The 18,690-nt window shown below is 34.1% G+C and overlaps 1 protein-coding gene across 8 annotated transcripts in view; it reads left to right on the forward strand.

Annotated features, from left to right (window-relative positions):
- The first annotated feature begins 9,759 nt into the window (after window positions 1–9,759).
- The window catches only part of LOC142624107 (putative acyl-activating enzyme 16, chloroplastic), a 76,954-nt gene continuing 68,023 nt past the window's right edge, over window positions 9,760–18,690 (forward strand). For 5 of the 8 annotated variants that reach the window (XM_075797612.1, XM_075797614.1, XM_075797615.1 and 2 more), the window contains exons 1-3: window positions 9,760–10,059; window positions 10,648–10,839; window positions 14,220–14,334. In XM_075797612.1, the coding sequence (XP_075653727.1) occupies window positions 9,859–10,059; window positions 10,648–10,839; window positions 14,220–14,334 (508 nt within the window). In that variant the 5' untranslated portion in view covers window positions 9,760–9,858. Of the gene's footprint in view, window positions 10,060–10,647; window positions 10,840–11,147; window positions 11,272–14,219; window positions 14,335–18,690 lie in introns of those variants that run through there. The other 3 variants (XM_075797613.1, XM_075797617.1, XM_075797618.1) reach the window with 3 other exon arrangements.

Consider the following 18,690-nt stretch of genomic DNA (forward strand, 5'->3'; position numbering starts at 1 on the left):
AAGGAAAGTCTGACAAGTTACAGTCTAAAACAGAAGTGATATTCTTTGTAGGGTATACAAAAGGAACTATTGGAGGTTTATTCTATAGTCATAAGGATAATAAAGTGTTTGTTAGCACAAATGTCAAATTCTTGAAAAATGACTATATGAATTATTATACTCTTAGATGTAGAGTTGTTTTGGCTTAAATGAATGAACCTTTAGTTGAATAACCAATAGATGAAACTAGGGATGATGTGGGTGTATTAGTTACATCACAAGACATTACTCATAAGATGACTAGTACACAGGTGTCTCGTCGTAGTGGGAGAATTGTTCGATCTCTTATAAGATTTATAGGTTTGGGAAAAACTTATGAAGCTATCCCAAAAGAGGCTGAATCGGATCCCTACACTTATGAAGAGGCAATGAATGATATAGGTGCACATCATTGGGTCCAAGCTATGAAATTTGAATTGGATTCTATATATTCCAATCAAGTATGAAATCTTGTAAAGGCGCCTAATGGCATTAAACCTATTGGTTGCAAATGGGTTTACAAGAGAAAGAGAGTGATAGATGAAAATGTTGAAACCTTTAAAGTAAGACTAGTGGCGAAAGGGTATACACAAAAAAAATGTATTGACTATGATGAAACTTTTTCGCCAATAGTCATGCTTAAATCTATCAAAATTTTCTTATCCATTGCTGCTCATTATGATTATGAAATTTGGCAAATAGATGTCAAGACTGCATTTCTTAATGACAATCTTGAAGAAGAAATTTATATGATGCAATCGGAAAGTTTTATAGCAAAGAACTAAGAGCATATGATATGCAAGTTGAAAATGTTCATTTATGGACTTAAGCAAGCATCTAGGTCATGGAACATCAGATTTGATCAAGCAATCAAATCATTTGGTTTTTAATAAAATCTTGATGAACCATGTGTGTACAAAAGACAACGAGACAAAATAGTAATATTCCTAGTGTTTTATGTTGATGATATTTTACTCATTGGAAATGATGTCGGGGTAATGTCATTGATAAAGGTTTGGTTGTCAAGCCAATTTAAAATGAAGGACTTAGGTGAAGCTAACTTTATTCAAGAGATTAAGCTTTGGCAAAATCACAAGAATAAGATGTTAGGTCTATCACAAACTGGGTATATAGATAAGGTTCTAGAACGGTTTAGCATGCAAAACTCCAAGAAAGGATTACTTACTTTAAGACATGGAATTCCTCTATCTGATGACCAAAAGCCTAAGACTCTTGAGGAAGAAAATATAATGAGACAAGTTTCTTATACTTCTGCAGCTGTAAGTCTTATATATGTCATGCTATGTACTAGACCAGATATTTGTTATTCAATTGGCATAATCAGCCGATATCAATCAAATCCAGGACTTAAACATTGGCAAGCTGTAAAGCATATTTTCAAATATCTACAGAGAACAAGAGATTATATGCTTGTTTACCATAGTGAGGATTTTATTCCCATTGGTTATATAGATTCAGATTTTCAGTCAGATCTTGATTTCAGAAAGTCCACTTCAGGTTGTGTGTTCACCTTGGGAGGTGGAGCCATAAGTTGGAAAAGTGTTAAGCAATCTTGTATTGCGATCTCCACCATGAAAGTTGAATATGTTGCTGCTTGTGAGGCGGCAAAGGAAACTATTTGGCTCAAGAAATTCCTTTATGATCTTGGTGTTATGAGAATGGAGCAAGTTCTTATCACATTATTTTGCGACAATAATGGAGTGGTTGCACAATCCAAGGATCCAGGAAATTATAAGAAAGGAAAGCACATTGAAAGAAAATACCACATTATTCGAGACATTGTTGCTCGAGGAGATGTAATAGTAGAAAAGATTGATAGTGCAAGTAATCTAGCGGATCCCTTTACCAAAACCTTGCCCCAAAGGACTTTTGAGTCACATTTGGAGGAAATGAGAGTTAGATTAGTGCACAATAATCTTTAGGGCAAGTGGGAGATTGTTAGGACATGTGCCCTTAAATCCTATTGTATGATACTATGTATGACTTAATATTATGATTAATAAAGTTGTTTTTATTATTATCTAAAATAATGGTAACATGAATATTTTGACATTATCATATAGTCCATGAGATGTATAGTATGTGATTTATGTGAAAAGTCACAGAAGATATAAATCACAAGTTCTTTGTAAACTTAGAATTATAGTTCGTAGTCAGTGATGAAATTGAGCATTTCATCTGCGAAGACTATAACATATTAACTAAGATGATTTGTCTTGATCATGAAATGGAGACTTCTAGTTGGTATGTTGATATGTTTTAAGAGTTAAGACATATTGAACTAGACCGCTGTGAGATTTATTATTCTCTTAACGATTGTCAAATGAATAATAAATCTCACGACTTCTATTTGCATGAATTCTTAATCTTGAAAGAATAATGGACCTGATCATGTGATGTAGGTTACTTTGATATATCAAGAGTGAGATCTAAAGTCACGATCAAAATCTCAGTATGTTAGGTAGCTACATTTAGTGTTGATGGAACATATATTCTCAAGATAGAATTCATAATCTCTTAACGGAGATATAAAATATTCCCTTAAGATAAGTTTAATAGGTTTGGTTATTCAGAGTGTTAGGCCTAACCACTTTAGTAAGGAGTTACTAAAGTATATATTTATGAAATTGGATTTCATAAAATATATGATGAAGAACTTAAAGGATTAAACCGGGTACTCAAGGATTAAGATGTAGTAATCTTCAAAGTGGCAGTCTTTACATTTATGACTTTGTATTACTACGAATATTTTATGAAGGGGTTGCATGTATAATAAAGTATTGGGATATAATTTATTAATAAAGCCTAGAGTGCAATTATATTTATATAATAATATTAAATATAATTAATGGTAACTTTGAACTTGTCAAGAGTTGACAGAAAAGCACAAGGCCCATTAGAGGTTGCGTTTGTTTTGGGAATAAACAACTTCCAAAAATTATTTTACACCATCACGTGTGTTTGGATGCTCATGTAAAATATTGTCAACTTGAAAATGATTTCCTTTGACCGTAAAATACTGCCCCTTCCAACGGAAAATCATTTACAGTTTTATTTTACCTTCAAACCATTTTCAGAAACACACCTGAAGAGAGAGAGCTCGAGCACACTTCTCACACAGTCCAAAACCCATCTCCGAGCTCACCTCAGCCAAGCTCCGGCCAGCCCAGCCAAGCTCTGGCCAGCCTAGATCGTGCCGCCCCACGGTCCAAACCCATCTCCAAACCATTTCCAAAAAAACCCATCTCCAAACCATTTCCCACGGTCTAAAACCCATCTCTAAACCATCTCCAAACCATTACCTTCAAACCATTTCTCGAAAAAAAAAAAAAAGAAGAACCGAACCAAGATCGACTCCGACGCCGTGCAATCTCGCCATCCGGGTTGTGCCTCTCACCGCTGATCAAGCAAAGGTCGACTCCAACGCCGCACGATCTCGAACCCAGTCGCCCCCAATTGCACGATCTCGCCTCTGCCACGCGATCTCGCCTTCACCATCGATCACGCAATCTGGCCTTCACCGCGTGTCTCGCCTTCGCCTTCGAACGCGCGATCTCGCCTCTCTCTCTTCCTTCTTCTCTCCCGAATTTGATGATTTTTTTTTTGGGTTTTGTTTCTTTTGTGTTTCTCTGCTGAGAAATGATGTTATATATTTGATTGGAAGCTGAGAAAATGTGAGCAATAAAGTAGAAAATGTGTTTTCTATAATATTTTCAAGAACACAACCAAACACCTGAAAATATTTTTCAAAGTATTTTTTAAAATGCCACCAAACACCTAAAAATATTTTCCTTTCCCGAAAATATTTTTACCTGAAATTATTTTACACTCGGAAAATATTTTACACCCAAACAAACGCAGCCAGGGTTAGTGTCTTATTGGTTTCTTTTGGTCCCACTCCAAACCACACACTAAAGCTCAATTGGAAAGGTTCAATAGGCTAGTCTAATTAGATAATCAGTTAGTTATAAATGGAGAAACATATAAAAAAAATTTAAAGAGAAAAAGACATATCATTGTGAAATGGTGTGTATGTGTGAATGAAGCCACTCAATTATTCTCCCTTGAAAACTGATTGAGATACCACACTTCTTGGGCGTAAAGTGGAATTGGAATGAAGATTAAAAGTGTTCCGAAGTACTTCTAATCTTTTGTTTTGGATTTCATCACACCAAGGTACGCTATCTTATTCTTAAATTATAAAATTTACATAGTGCATGTTATCTATCATGAATGAAATAGATCCATATTTGTTGCTTCTGCTATGTGTTTTGTATGAGATACAAAACCAGATTTTCCAACACAAACAACCTCAAGTCCATTGAAGCCCGGAGCATTTGTTAGGAAGTGTGCCCTTAAATCCTTTTATATGATGCTATGTATGACTTAACGTTGTGATTAATAAAGTTGTTTTATTATTATCTAAAATAATGGTAACATGAATATTGAGACATTATCATATAGTCCATGAGATGCATAGTATTTGATTTATGTGATTTAATCACAGAAGATATAAATCACAAGTTCTTTGTAAAGTCAGAATTTTAGTTCGTAGTCGGTGATGAAATTGGGCATTTCATTAGCGAAGACTATAACGTATCAACTAAGATGATTTGCCTTGATCATGGAAATTGAGATTTCTAGTTGGTATGTTGATATGTTTTAAGAGTTAAAACATATTGAACTTAATCGCTGTGAGATCTATTATTCTTTTAACGACTGTCAAATGAATAATAAATTCACGACTTCTATTTACATGAAATTTTAATCCTGAGAGAATAATGGACTTGATCATGAAGTGTAGGTTGCTTTGATATATCAAGAGTGAGATCTTAAGTTATGATCAAAACCTGAGTATGTTGGGCAACCACATTTAGTATTGATGGAACAAATATTCTCAAGATAGAATTCATAATCTCTTAACGGATATACAAAATATTCCTTTGAGATAAGTTTAATGGGTTTGGTTATTCAGAGTGTTAAGCCTAACCACTTTAGTAAGGAGTTATTAAAGTATATATTTATGGAATTGGATTTCATAAATATATGATAAATAACCTATAGGATTAAACCGAGTACTCAAGGAATTAAAATGTAGTAATTTACAAAGTTGTAGTCTATAGTCATGACTTTGTATTACTACGAATATTTTATGAAGGGGTTGTATGTACAATAAAGTATTGTGATATAATTTATTAATAAGACTTAGAGTGCAATTATATTTATATAATGGTATTAAATATAATTAATGGTAACTTTAGACTTGTCAAGAGTTGACAGAAAAACTCAAGACCCATTGAAGCTAGTGTCTTATTGGTCCCACTTCAAGCCATACACTTAAGCCCAATTGGAAAGGACCAAAAAGCCAGTCTAATTAGATAATCAGTTAGATACAAATGGAGAAGCATACTGAATTTTGATAAGAAACAACACTCTTGTGAAATGGTGTATGTGTGAGTGTATGCCACTTTCTCTAATTCTCCCTTGGAAACTGATTGAGAGATCACACTTTTTGGGCGTTTGTGAAATTGGAGTGAAGATTAAAAGTGTTCTCAAGTGCTTCTGATCTTTATTTTTGAAATTCACCACACTAGGGTATGCTTTCTGGTTCTTAAATTCTAAAATTTACATAGTGCATGTTATCAATTGGGAATGAAGTAGATCTGTTAATTTTTCCATTGCGTATGTTTTTTATCCGATACAAACATGTATTTTTCCTACAGCATTCAGCTTACTGATTTCTGTACATCATCATATGCAAAATATAATGTCCCTGTAATTATGTTCATAGTCTCAAATTTATATATATATATATATATATATATAAATAGATTGATAAAAAAATATATAATGCGAGTGTCTCACTCACACAACGTGGAATCCCACCACCATGCGACAAAATTAAGGAAACAATTATTACTATGTAATAACAGCTCTATGCATTCTTTAAAAAAAAAAAAAAAAGTTATATGCTAGTATATATATTAATACTAGGCTAGTATTAATTTGATTGTGCAGGCTCTTACCTTTAGCAAAGAACAAAATTTGTATATGAAAGAAATTCACAGAAAACACAAAAAAAAAAAGATTACTTTAGACAGAGAGGGGGTTTTTTATTAGCGAAAACACTATTTTGGTCCCTACATTTTAGGGTCACAGTCAATTTGATCCTTACATTTTAATAGTAGTTAATTTGGTCCCTGCTATTTTCAATTTACAGTCAATTTGGTCCCTATCATTAACTCACTACTGGAAAATTCCTACGTGGCTAATGATTTGCACAATTGGCATAATTAAAGCTGATGTGGCTTATAAAATAATAAAGAATTTTAATTGAAAAAAAAAAATGCCCCTATAAAAAAAATGACATGTCAACGTCAGAATTTTAAAAAAGAAAAAAAACTTAATTTTTATTCTCTGTTCTTTTCTTTGTCGTTCTTGTAGTTTCTTGAAAAACAAACAAAGTGAAACTTTTTTTTTCTTTTATTTCCCTCTCACCAAAATCACACCCCAAAAAATTCCATCAAACCCAACAATGCTCATTCTCACGTGATGATCCCTTTACACTCATATACACAAATTCACAAACACGAACATTTTCAGAATTTTCTTCCATACATAATTGTTCACCTATTCATAATCACAGCAACACACATCCTTTTCGGATCCTTTGCTTTACCAGCAACCAAAAGTAATATCAACAAACTAAAACCGTCACAGAGAAGTCTCAATTATTTTCCGAATACACTTTCATTTTCTTAGCAACTAAACTGAAAAAGAATATATAATAAATATCACAGAGACATTTCAACAAATACAAGTGTTTCAGTGCAGTAAAACTTAGGCAGAACGAAAATAAGAACAAAATGAAATGAAACTATAATATAAAGCCAGTAAGAAGTAGTAGATGAATTTTTGTTTTTCCCACTACATTTGCCTCCATTTTTCTCGAGAACCAAACAGAAAACAAAAGGAAGTAATGCAGATTGGAACTAATGATGTCAAAATCTTATTACTAATGATGCAAGGTCGTTCATATTGATGGACGACCTTAATGATTTTTCTGGACTCATCAGTTGCCCCCCATTCCCAAGTCTGATTTTGCTTTATGCTGGTCAGGCTTAGGAAATATTCTTGACTTGTTTAGATTTAGGCTTCTTTATCTTCAACTACTTTCTTCTTCAGGAATGTTAGTATTTCTGTGACGACTTCTTAGTATCTGCTTTTTGAAAGTCTTTTTGGGCGTTCGAGGGATCATAGCTTGATCTTGAAAGTGAGCTAATTTCTTTGGACGATCATTTTTTATCACTGCTGAAGAGCAAGCTAATTTCTTTGGATGACCATTTTTTATCATTTTGATGCTTCTTCTTTTATTCATTTTCTAGTTGTCACGTTTGACATTCTTGATTTGCATGTGACTTGCGTTTGTGTGAGAATCCTTGTCTGCTTATACTTGTCTAAGGGTATTTAGTCACTTAGCCACTTTTGGGTGACTTACATCCAGTTATGAGGCTTCGTCATTTAGACTTCTTCAGCAATTTACATCGGTCTAGTGAAATCTTGTCCTTTTTTTTTTTTTTGGTGACGTATATTCATTTAAGAAATCTTGTCACTTAGGCTTCGTCAGGGATTTATATCTGTCTTTGTGGAATTTTATCACTTAGCCATTTTTTGGTGACCTACATTCATTTAAGGAATCTTGTCACTTAGGTTTCGTTAGTGATTTACATCCGTCTTGGTGGAATCTTATCACTTAGCCATTTTTTGGTGACTTACATCCATTTGTTTTGTTAAGTCTTATTTGTTTCTCCCACGTCTCTTAAGAACAATGTAGCGTGAAATAAGCTTAAATGTTGTTTGCAAATGCTTGGAAAGTAGAAAGGGGGGTACACATAAATTTGACCTTAAGACCATAATGTAATCTTTGAACTGGGCCATATCCTTAAGGACTGTCGAGATCACTTGAATTTTGTGGTCGTCCTTTGTGTAGTCCATGCCTTATAATGAACAAACCATCCCATTGATCTCTACTCGGCCATAACACCCAAATGGGTGCTTTGTTTCCCTGCTTCTATAGCATGGGCCCTCTAGGAGAAAAGGTAAAGGCCATAGGGTTTGAGACCTTTGATTTGGGTTCTCACATCTTCGTCTATGTGTTTGGCTAACAAGTCATGCCTTGACGACAATGGTGTCTCAACGATGCCTCTTTATCTCCTTCATCTCAGCCCAATCTTGACAATGACAATGCTTTAGTATAATATGTTTGAATCAGATCATCTTTTGTAAGAATTGGAGAGGTTTCATTGGAGTGTTCAAATATTTTGATTGAACTAAATGACCCTTTGTCACAGGAACAACTTAACAACTTGTCGAGTTCCCACAGACGGCACCAAGCTGATGATGTCAAAATCATCAGTTGGGTCACTCATCCAATCCGGAGCTTTAGATGATCTCGTAGGACTTGTAAGATAAAGAGAGATAGATCGAAGAGACCACTGGGTTGTGCCCGGTGGGGGGAGCCTCTGATGCTTAAGTTAGTATCAATCTATATTTTTCGTGTTTAGATAATGTTTTGTAGTAATTTTTTTACGTACCTCAGCTAATGAGATAGATTGTCCTTTTTATAGGTGGCTTAGATAGTTGTTGTACATAAATTAGGGGGATTATTACCTTGATTGTAATGTTCTTTATCTTGATGAGAGTTTATGACCTTTGATGGTCATTATTAAATGTGTTGAGCGGTTATCTTTGATGGCCTACTAATGATGCAAGGTCGTCCATAATGATGGACGACCTTAATGATTTTTCTGGACTCATCAGGACTTTACTACCCACTTCAGCAACCACCCTAGCAATGTTCACCACCGCGCAATCGTAATTAGGAATCCTAAACCAAATCGACTGTTATCTCCCTCCTCCATCTGCCGATAAAACCATCAAGGGGTTATATCGGTTTGCCCAAACATGCTCATTGATTCAAGGGTTGAAGAAAGCCATTGACATGTCGTTGCCATCCACCGGACATGGTTATGCCTTTTGCGAACCATTGCCATGTTGTCACCATCCATTGTGGACTTTCTCCCCCTCTTCAAGTACAACCCAAATTTGGGTTTTGTGTTGTTGACATAATAGATTGATTAAGCATAGATCCATTCCAAGGACCCCGAAAAAAAATCCTAGCCACCTACTACATCCAATCTCCACCACACCTCTCTCGTTCGATTTCCTGCCCAAGTTCGAGATGTACTTTATCTTGAATCTTCCATGTGATTTTTTTTCCTATGTTTTTAGTTTTTACATGTTTGGTTGCCCAAAAAAGATTTTTGGATGTTTTAATTTTTTTTAAAATATTTTTTTTGCTAATTTGGATTTTTTTAATAATTAAAATGCTGATTTGTCATTTTTAATATTATTTTATAATTCACATCATCTTTAATTGTGCTAATTGTGCACATCATTTGTCCTATAGGCATTTTTCGTTAGTTAACCGTAGGAACTAAATTGATTGTAAATTGAAAATAATAGAGACTATAAACATTTTTCGTCAGCGAGTTAATAGTGGTGATCAAATTAATTGTAATTGAAAATAATAGAAACCAAATTGACTGCTACTAAAATTTAAGAGCTAAATTCACTGTGTCCTCCTAATGACCAGGTGTTTTTGCCTTATTATTATTATTATTTTTTTTATTTTTATTTTTTTTCAGTTTGTCGCGGGCGGGTACTTCAAGATCGCACTTCGATTTCGCACTCTACAAAGATACAAATTACAAACTCTTTCTCCTAACAAACTTCCTTTCGAGAGAGAGATTCATCATCATGTTTGGAGCTATGCAGCATAATCATCCAATTTCATCATCTTCCAACCAAATCACAGCCTCCTCCAACAACAACATTAGCTACTTAATACAACAAGTCTCTTACAATTACAAAAAATTCACTACTACCAAAATCAAATATGCTAGACTCCGACGCCCATTTTCTTCCAAACCTCAATTCCGATTTTTTTGCCAATCCAAGGTATTCATTCTTCAACGCCCTCTGCCCTATTATATTAACCTTCTTCTTTTTATAATTATAATTATAATTATAATTGTTTATTTATTTTTTTCAAAAAGGTGTTTCTATGTTTGAATTCACTTTTTTTGCTGCCTGCTATTACTTTTGCAATATTATATATATATATATATATATATTATTATTATTTTCTTTGTAAATTGCTAAGACACTGTTAAATTTGGAATTTCCTATGTCATATGTGCGCGTGGATGATTCATGTGAAAGGGGAGGATTGTTAGATTGAATAATTTAAAATTTGCCATTTTCTAATAGCTTGGGACAATCGCTAATTTATCAAACAAAAACATGCTTCCTCCTGAATGCCTTACTTAATAGTTGATAATTCACGAGTATCAGGACTGCTGATCTGATAGCAATGTTCTTGTTCTTTTCTTCCTTTTTTGGTTAAGAAATCAAAAAAATTAAAATTTAATGGAGCTTCTTGTGAGCTTGGAAAAGCATAGAATAACTGGAGTGTAAGTTTGTGATACACACTGAAGAAACATGGTTACAGGGACTAACAATTAGTTGTGTTATGTTGTGTTAAAGACAGAGGAAATGCGGATAAGAAAGTACTCTCCTTTCCTGGAAAGTTCATTCTTGTCGGCTAATGGCGCCTTGGCCTGTCATGAGTGGAGAGCTGTTCCTGACATCTGGAGGTCTTCGGCAGATAAATATGCTGATCGGGTAGCAGTGGTCGATCCATACCATAATCCGCCTTCAAAATTTACTTACGGACAGGTCAGAACTTTTCTATGTTTCTTCATTCTTTGGAGGTAATTTGCAGGCTAGCATGCATTTGGGAGACAATAATGTTATTTAGCATGTGTTAGAAACGATTCAGTAAAGTAGCATCTTGATTTTTATTGGCTTGTGTTCAATATGAAACTCGAGTCTCAAAGACTCAAGTTCCGCTTGCTGATCTGGAGGTTTTTTGCCACATAAATCTCGAGTCTTATATAGACTCGAATTTGTAAAAAGTAAACCCAAGTCTATAAGACTCGATTTCTATAGGACCAGATCAGATTAGATCAGATAAGATCCAGAACAGAGGACTAGATCAGGAAGGAAGAAGAAGAAGAAGAAGACGAGGACCAGATTGTGCAGGAAGAAGAAGAATCAGATCTGGAAGGAAGAAAAAAAGAACTGAGGAAGAAGAAGAGGTCTGTTCAGGTCAGTTCATGGAGTGTGGAGACTGGAGAACTCGAGTTTTAAATACTTGATTTCCATGTGGATTCTTTTCCACATCAGATTTCCATCACATGCAACTCGAGTCTTAGAAACTCGAGTTCAACCTTTGAACTTGAGTTTTAGAGTCTCGAGATGCTAGTTTGTTACATAGTTTTGCAAACATGACAACTAATTATAATATTTCAAAAATAATGTTAAATGCAAAAAAAATTCCATTCTTTGTTCTTATTAGATGTTTCTTATTGTCTCTATATTCCACAAGTGTTTAAAGAACCTCCCTTTTTTCTTTCTTAAAAATTGGGAAATTAGTAATGCCAATAACCTTTAGTTTAGGTCACATGACACTTTTTGGTGTTTTCAACGGAGACGTCCAAGATTTGGATACCTCACCCCCACTTGAAATGTATTGAAAAAAATTGGGTAAGTAGTCTGTAGAATCACTTTTGGCCCCAAAAGCTGAAATGATACATCAATTTCAAATTAATTATTTTTGGTTTTGTTGTTGCACTTGTCCCTCATCTGTTATTTTTGGTTTCTTGGTTTTTAGATAACTTATAATTTTTAGAGATAAACATGATTGTGTTGTGCTTTGACATGGGTACAAGATATCATACCCAACAGATATTTAGATTCTAGGTGCCGGACATGGCTATGTTTTTTCCTTTTTGCATTTGCTTATGGGAAAATTACTCATAAATCATAATATATTTTTTTTCCTGAGTAATTCCTCATAATATGCTTTCCCTGTGTTTTGGAAAAACCACGAAAAGAATTGCTTTATTTGACTATGTACATAGTTTAAACTTTATATCACTTCTTAAGGAGAACCTTGTCATTATAATTTACTAATAGGTAGGTTACACTTATCTCTCCCCTGGCACAATACAAGCACTTTCCTCCTGATTCTGAAATTAAACTTCAGTCCCCTCTTATATTTGTTTCCTCCAAGATGTCTCCCCTCTCCCTGTTAGTCAGTTGTCATTGACATGGAAAGAATTTGGTGGTGTTCATGCTCTAAATACAGGAATGAGTGGACTCTAGGATCAATTAAGCTACCTGAACTGAACAGCTTCCATTTTGGCCCTTTAGTTGTTTGTCCATTCAAATTCTGTTGTTAGGTATGCCTAGGATACTAATGGTGTCAGGTATTGAGGATCGTATGATATAAGGTAAATTACCATTTAAATTATGGTATTATGATCTCCACCATTGTAGCTGTTTTGAAGAAAAAGTATGAAGTGCCAAACTATCTAAATTGAGGATGCATACCATTACCACTCCCTTAACACTTTCATGCCAGATGTATGAATAAACCTGTTAGAGCGATAAAGTTGAGGCCTACTGCCATAAAAAATCTGGATGGATGCCTCCGATTTAACTTTTAGGTTCAAGCATGTTAGAAATCTCTCTCTCTCTCTCTCTCTCTCTCTCTCTCTCTCTCTCTCTCAATGAGGGTAACTGTTGGCCTCTTCCAGCTAGTGTGGGAGATATAATGTTGCAGGTTATATTGGTTAGTCAAGTTGCCAATACTTAAAATATTTGAGATATAAAGCCTTGAATCTCAACATCATACTGCAAGCAAGATTTTCTATCTTAAATTAATGGGTAAAAGACATATATAAACTTGAAAAGGAATCTCTAAAAATTAATACACTAAAAAAAACTTAATTTCCAGTTTGGTAGAGGACATGGGGACAAAAAACTACAGTTGAAAATTCGTGAAAAAAATTCTTCAACTACACCAATTGTCCCAATTTTCCTCTGGCAGCATGAAGGTATTGAAACCTTGATGTTTTTAATGTTCTACAACTTTGGGCTTTGGAACCATTTTTTTGAAAATGTAAAAGAAGACAAAACAGGTAGCCATGGGAAAGATAGAAAGCAGAAAACTTTTGGTAAAGCATTAAAATGATCTAAACAATGGATGTTTGATTGCTTTTAATTCATTGTTTAATTTATACAATTTTGTCTTCTTTTTTGCGCATATCTCCTCCAAATTACCAAGGGGGGGTGATGATACCATGATCTGGCAATTGAATCGTAGTGGTGTTTTTGACGTACGCTCTTTTTATACTTCATTGCTAGCAGTCCCGTTGGTGTCTTTTCCTTGGAAGAGCATTTGGCGTGTTAAGCTACCTAAAAGGGTGGCTTTCTTCTCATGGACAGTTGCTAGGGGTGGGCTTCTTACTATAAACAACCTTGTTAAGAAGAAGTTACCTCTTGTGAATTGGTGTTGCCTGTGTCGATGTGAAGAGGAAACTGTGGATCATTTATTGATCCATTGTAAGTATGCTTATACCTTGTGGAGTGAAGTCCTTTGTTTGTTTGGGGTTCAGTGGGTGATGCCGAAGAATGTTGTTTCTCTTCTTATTGCATGGTGGATTTGGTTGGGGAGTCACACTTCAAAAGTGTGGAATATGGTTCCAGCATGTCTTATGTGGTTAGTTTGGAAGGAACACAATGCCCGTACTTTTGAGGAAATTGAGAGACTTGTAGACTCGTGAAGTCTTTGCTACTTAGGACTTTGTTTGAGTGGTCCTGGATTTGGGGGTTTACGCATTGTTATTCTTTGCTTGACTTTCTTAATTCTGTTAGTCTCTCTATTTGATTGGTTTGTATTCTTTTTAGTGCAGTGAGTTTACTATCGTTTCATTGTTTATTTTATTTTATTTTATTTTTTATCAATAAAGTTGTTATTACCTATCAAAAAAAAAAAGTTTAATATATATATATATATATTTTTTTTTTCATTTTGTCAATTCAAGTTTTCAACTTATAAGAGCTTGTGCAGCATTTAAGGTTTCCAATTGATATATTTATAAAAAGGGGGGGGGGGTGATGGTTATCTATTCCAGTGTTCATAAATACATGTAACTATTTTGGGTTTTAATCTTTCTTTTCTAATCCTTTTCCCCGCTTTAAAATTGCAGCTGGAGCAGGAGATCCTGAATTTCTCTGAAGGCCTAAGAGTTATAGGAGTAAAGCCAAATGAAAAGCTAGCACTTTTTGCTGATAATTCATGCCGCTGGCTTGTTGCAGATCAAGGTATGCAGCAGTTTCTTTAATTTCATTTCCTAAAGATTGTATAGTTCCTTCAATCCCAAAATGAGTGAATTCTTTTAAAGAAGGGGCTCAATTTTTAGGAAGAAAAAAAATGTTGACACCCCTTAGTATTGTTCTTCAAACTTTATCTGTATTCTTATATTAGATGTTGAAAAGTACATAAGGGAAACATATATTTTTAGGTAAGGTACATGGGAAAGTAAAAACTGAATGCTTTTCATGCAGCCATGGAAGATTAATTTGTTCCTACTTCACAAATTTGCCTACTCAAGATTTATTTTACGGGCCCATATGTGCCCAATTGAAGTAAAGATCGTGCTGTTTTAAAGGTCTAGATTTTTTTTTTGGATAAATTGTTTTAAAGGTCTAGATGTGTGTCTTAGGGTTAAGACAATTTTTAATTTGAGTTTGGGTTTTTAGTTAATAGGTTGTGGTTAACTATATATTCAGGGGCAAAACTGTAAGTTCGTTACCCTAAAAATAAAGAGTATTTTGTTACTTCAATTGGGTTTAGAATTTTCTAGAAAATCCTATGTATCTTAGGTTCTATTTATTTAAGCCCAAGTTAGTTTTTTATTGGCTGTTACTTTATTAGGTTTTATATTTACCAGTCATATTAGGAGTCCTGATCCTACAAGTACAAGAAAAAGCTTATACATCTATATTCGAAGGACAGAATCAATAGAATATTGAGTGATTTTTAGTATTGAGCATGTTAGTGTTATTGTTATTTTCTCCCTTTCTATTCTCTCTATTCTTCTTCTTGTTCTTGTGGTACTGTTCGTGCAGTTCTTGAACACCAAAAATTCTTTGGGGGTGTTTGGTAGAGTAGTTTAAGTAATGTTGTTTGGGTGTTATTGATATACGTGTAGGTGAAAAGTTGTGTGGAAATGTGTTTAAGTGTGTTTAAAATGCTCAAAATTGTGCTTGAAATTCCCTACCAAACAGGCTGTTTCTTTTCTTCCTCCTTACAACCTCAATTCAAGCCCTTTTTTACCTATCAAAATGCTAAAACCCAAATACTTTCTTCCACCAAATGACCATTATATAACTCATCAAACCAGCTTTTAATTCTTAACAGAACTCCATAAACCTTTCTTCAACAATTTCTAAACTCTTCTAGGTCTACAGATTCCTCTGACCTTAAACCCATTACAACACAAGAACACGTAGATGAATTCCCCAACTTGTCCTTCACCAATTTAGTTTCAAAGCCAAAAATATTTTCACAAGTTCTTTGCTGAAAATTTCTCCACCAGCTACTTGACAAAATTTCTCATTTGAGATAGTGGCCACCAACGTGGAACTAAATCCAAGGTTTTAGGCTTCTTTTAAAGATTATGTAGCAACCAAGAAATATTTGCAACAATTGAATGAAAAGGTATCTTCCATGGAAGCAGCGCTAGAAGACTTCTATACCATGCAAGAAACTTGATAAGTTGGGAGATGCTATTTTTGCAAAATATCTCACTAGAATAGTAGCTGATCAAGAACTTAAATATTCTAAGTTTGACCCAAGTTTATTCCATCCCTTGTTGGTAAACATTGCATCCGTCTCCCCTTCAAAATATGATTGCCGCCCAACCAATTTGCTGTCACAACAACCTCAATTGGCTGTTAGTTAAATGCATCAAGGTGTTACATTATAGGGAGAAATCCAACTTTACAATTTAACTCATGTTAGATTCCAAGAATAGCCAAAAGAGCAAGGTGAGGATAGGTTAATCATGGAGAAGTTAAGATCAAGGAAAATATTGATGTTACTGCAATGGAACAATTTTGTCAAGGTTATAATTTAGGGTTAAAATAGTAATATCACCATGTACTCCTTTATATATAAATAATATTTTATGTATTAGGGTTAAAGTTAACAAACCCAAAACACTTCGAATCCAGTCAACAAATTAGTTAAGGATTTTAAGTTTATCTGCATTTTTGTTTTATAGCTAAGGTAAAAAAAATTATTAAGAGGAAAAAATATACAAGAGGAATCAATGAAGTATACAGGTTGCGTACCCAAGGATTCCTTGCAAACTGTTACAGATACAAAAATCAAGAAATCGCATATCATAGGTGGCCTTGTTATGTCCCAAGTACACATGGAACCAAAAGATGCTGCTGTAGATAATTATCATTGCCTCAAGTATTAGTTGTTATTTGAATTTCGTAAGTTAGTTGATATTTGATTTGTATTGTTATTTGAATTTTTGTGGATTAGGATGGGACTATCTGGTGATAGGACTCTCATGGATAGGATTAGATGAGTAAGTTATTTTGTGTCATTGTCTAATATGTATTTAAACGCCAATACGAGAAATAAGAGGCAAGCATAAAATTAACCAAAAATGTCTATTTCCTCTCTCTAAGTTCAGGAGATTGATCATCTCGAATTGACTAACTTTAACATTCAGTAATTTATTCCAGTTCACAAAATTTGATATCAGAGCATTTTGATCAATTTGAGGTATTACTGCATCTCAACAAGCAACCAAAGACTCACCCTTGTTAGCACTGAAACCCACATCCTGCCAGAACCATCATCAACACAACAGAAAATTTTCAAACTTACAGTACACCTACCCATAGCCATCCACTGAATATCATAAGCAAAAAAAAAAAAAATCGTACCAAAAAGACCCAACTCACAGTACCCATCAAGCCACTCACACAAGTTTCCAAGTACAGCACCAAAACAACAAAAATATCTGCTCATTAAGCTCTTTATGTCTGCAACTCAAAGGAAATTGATGGAGATACTAAAACCAAAGGTGGAGACCCTATTCCGTGGCTTTTAAGGTCTAGGCTTTTGATAACACCTTACCACATCACATGGTTTCTATTACCTCTTATTATATGGAAGGAGAGGCGCATGAATGGTTTCAAACCTTGGAGGCAACGAGATTATGCACCAATTGGGTGGAGTTCATATGTGTCCTACAAGATTGGTTTCGAATGCAATTTAATGAAGCACCAAGATTGGTTTCGTAATTTAGTTGATATTTGAATTTGAGTTGTGGATTAGGATAGGTCTAGTGATAGGACTCTTGTGGATAGGATTAGATAATTAAGTTATCTTGTGTCATTTGAATCTTAGTCTAATATGAATTTAAACATCAATATGAGAAAGTGTTTGGGGGGAGTTCAGATGCGCTCTACAAGATTGGTTTCGAATACCAATCAATGAAGCACCAAGATTGGTTTTGTAATTTAGTTGATATTTAAATTTGTGTTGTGGATTTGATAGGGACTATATGGTGAGAGGCTCTTGTGGATAGAATTAGATGATTAAGTTATCCTGTGTCATTTGAATTTCACTATTCCTCAAGCTGTGCTGGCTAGATTAGAAGATTCAAAGGAATTTTCTTTGGGTTCTTCTAAGGAAGTCTTTAAATATACTTTAGTCACTTGGGATAAGGTATGTGGTATGTTTGCCAGTGGAAGGAGGTGGTTTAGGGATCTGGAGGCTTGGGTTGTTTAACCAAGCTTTACTTGGAAAGTGGTTATGGCGTTTCGGGAAGGAAGTTAATCATTTATGGCATTAGGTTATAGCAACTAAATATGGTGTGGCTAGAGGGTGTTGGTGCGCTAGAGCTCTTAAAGGGACTCATGGTTGTGGGATGTGGAAGAATATTCGGGCAGGAGTGTAAAGCTTCTTCGGATAGGTGGTGCATGTTGTGGGGAAATGCTATCGTATTTGTTTTTGGTATGATCCTTGGATTGGGCATCATAGTTAGCAATATACGGTACGTATATAATACGGTAAGTATATGGACAGGTATTATTTGGTATTTTTCATGAAAATCACGTTTACAAAATTTGGCACAAATATACGGAAACGGATAAAAAATGAAACGTGTATGATATGAGTATATACGTTTATTTTCAAAAAATTCGTGATAAAAAATGCGGTAACATTTATATACATTTTTTTAAAAGATAAATACAATAATCTTTGTATTAATTAAAAAATATTTTTCAAATTTTAATTTGAAATAATCATGCATAAATAAATCAACAAAGATATTCAATAGATCATATATCTTATTAAAACTATTTCAGTATTAGTTATGAAATCCCATAAAAAAAGTATTAGTTATGAAATATTCAATAGAATAAAATATTTTCAAAATAATTTCAAAATTCTTTTACGAAAGTTTTTACCATAATATCCTAATATCAATCCTTGGGGAAGTATAAAAGCTATCAGATAAATATTATATATTAAAAACAATTTATATGCAATAAGGGAAAATGGGAATGAATTATGTATAAGATATATAAGATAGAGTTATGATAACTTTATTCCAATATGCCTAGGGGTGAGGGTGATGATAACTT

Source organism: Castanea sativa, chromosome 2 (genome assembly GCF_040712315.1).
Source record: "Castanea sativa cultivar Marrone di Chiusa Pesio chromosome 2, ASM4071231v1".
NCBI classification, from domain to species: Eukaryota; Viridiplantae; Streptophyta; class Magnoliopsida; order Fagales; family Fagaceae; genus Castanea; species Castanea sativa.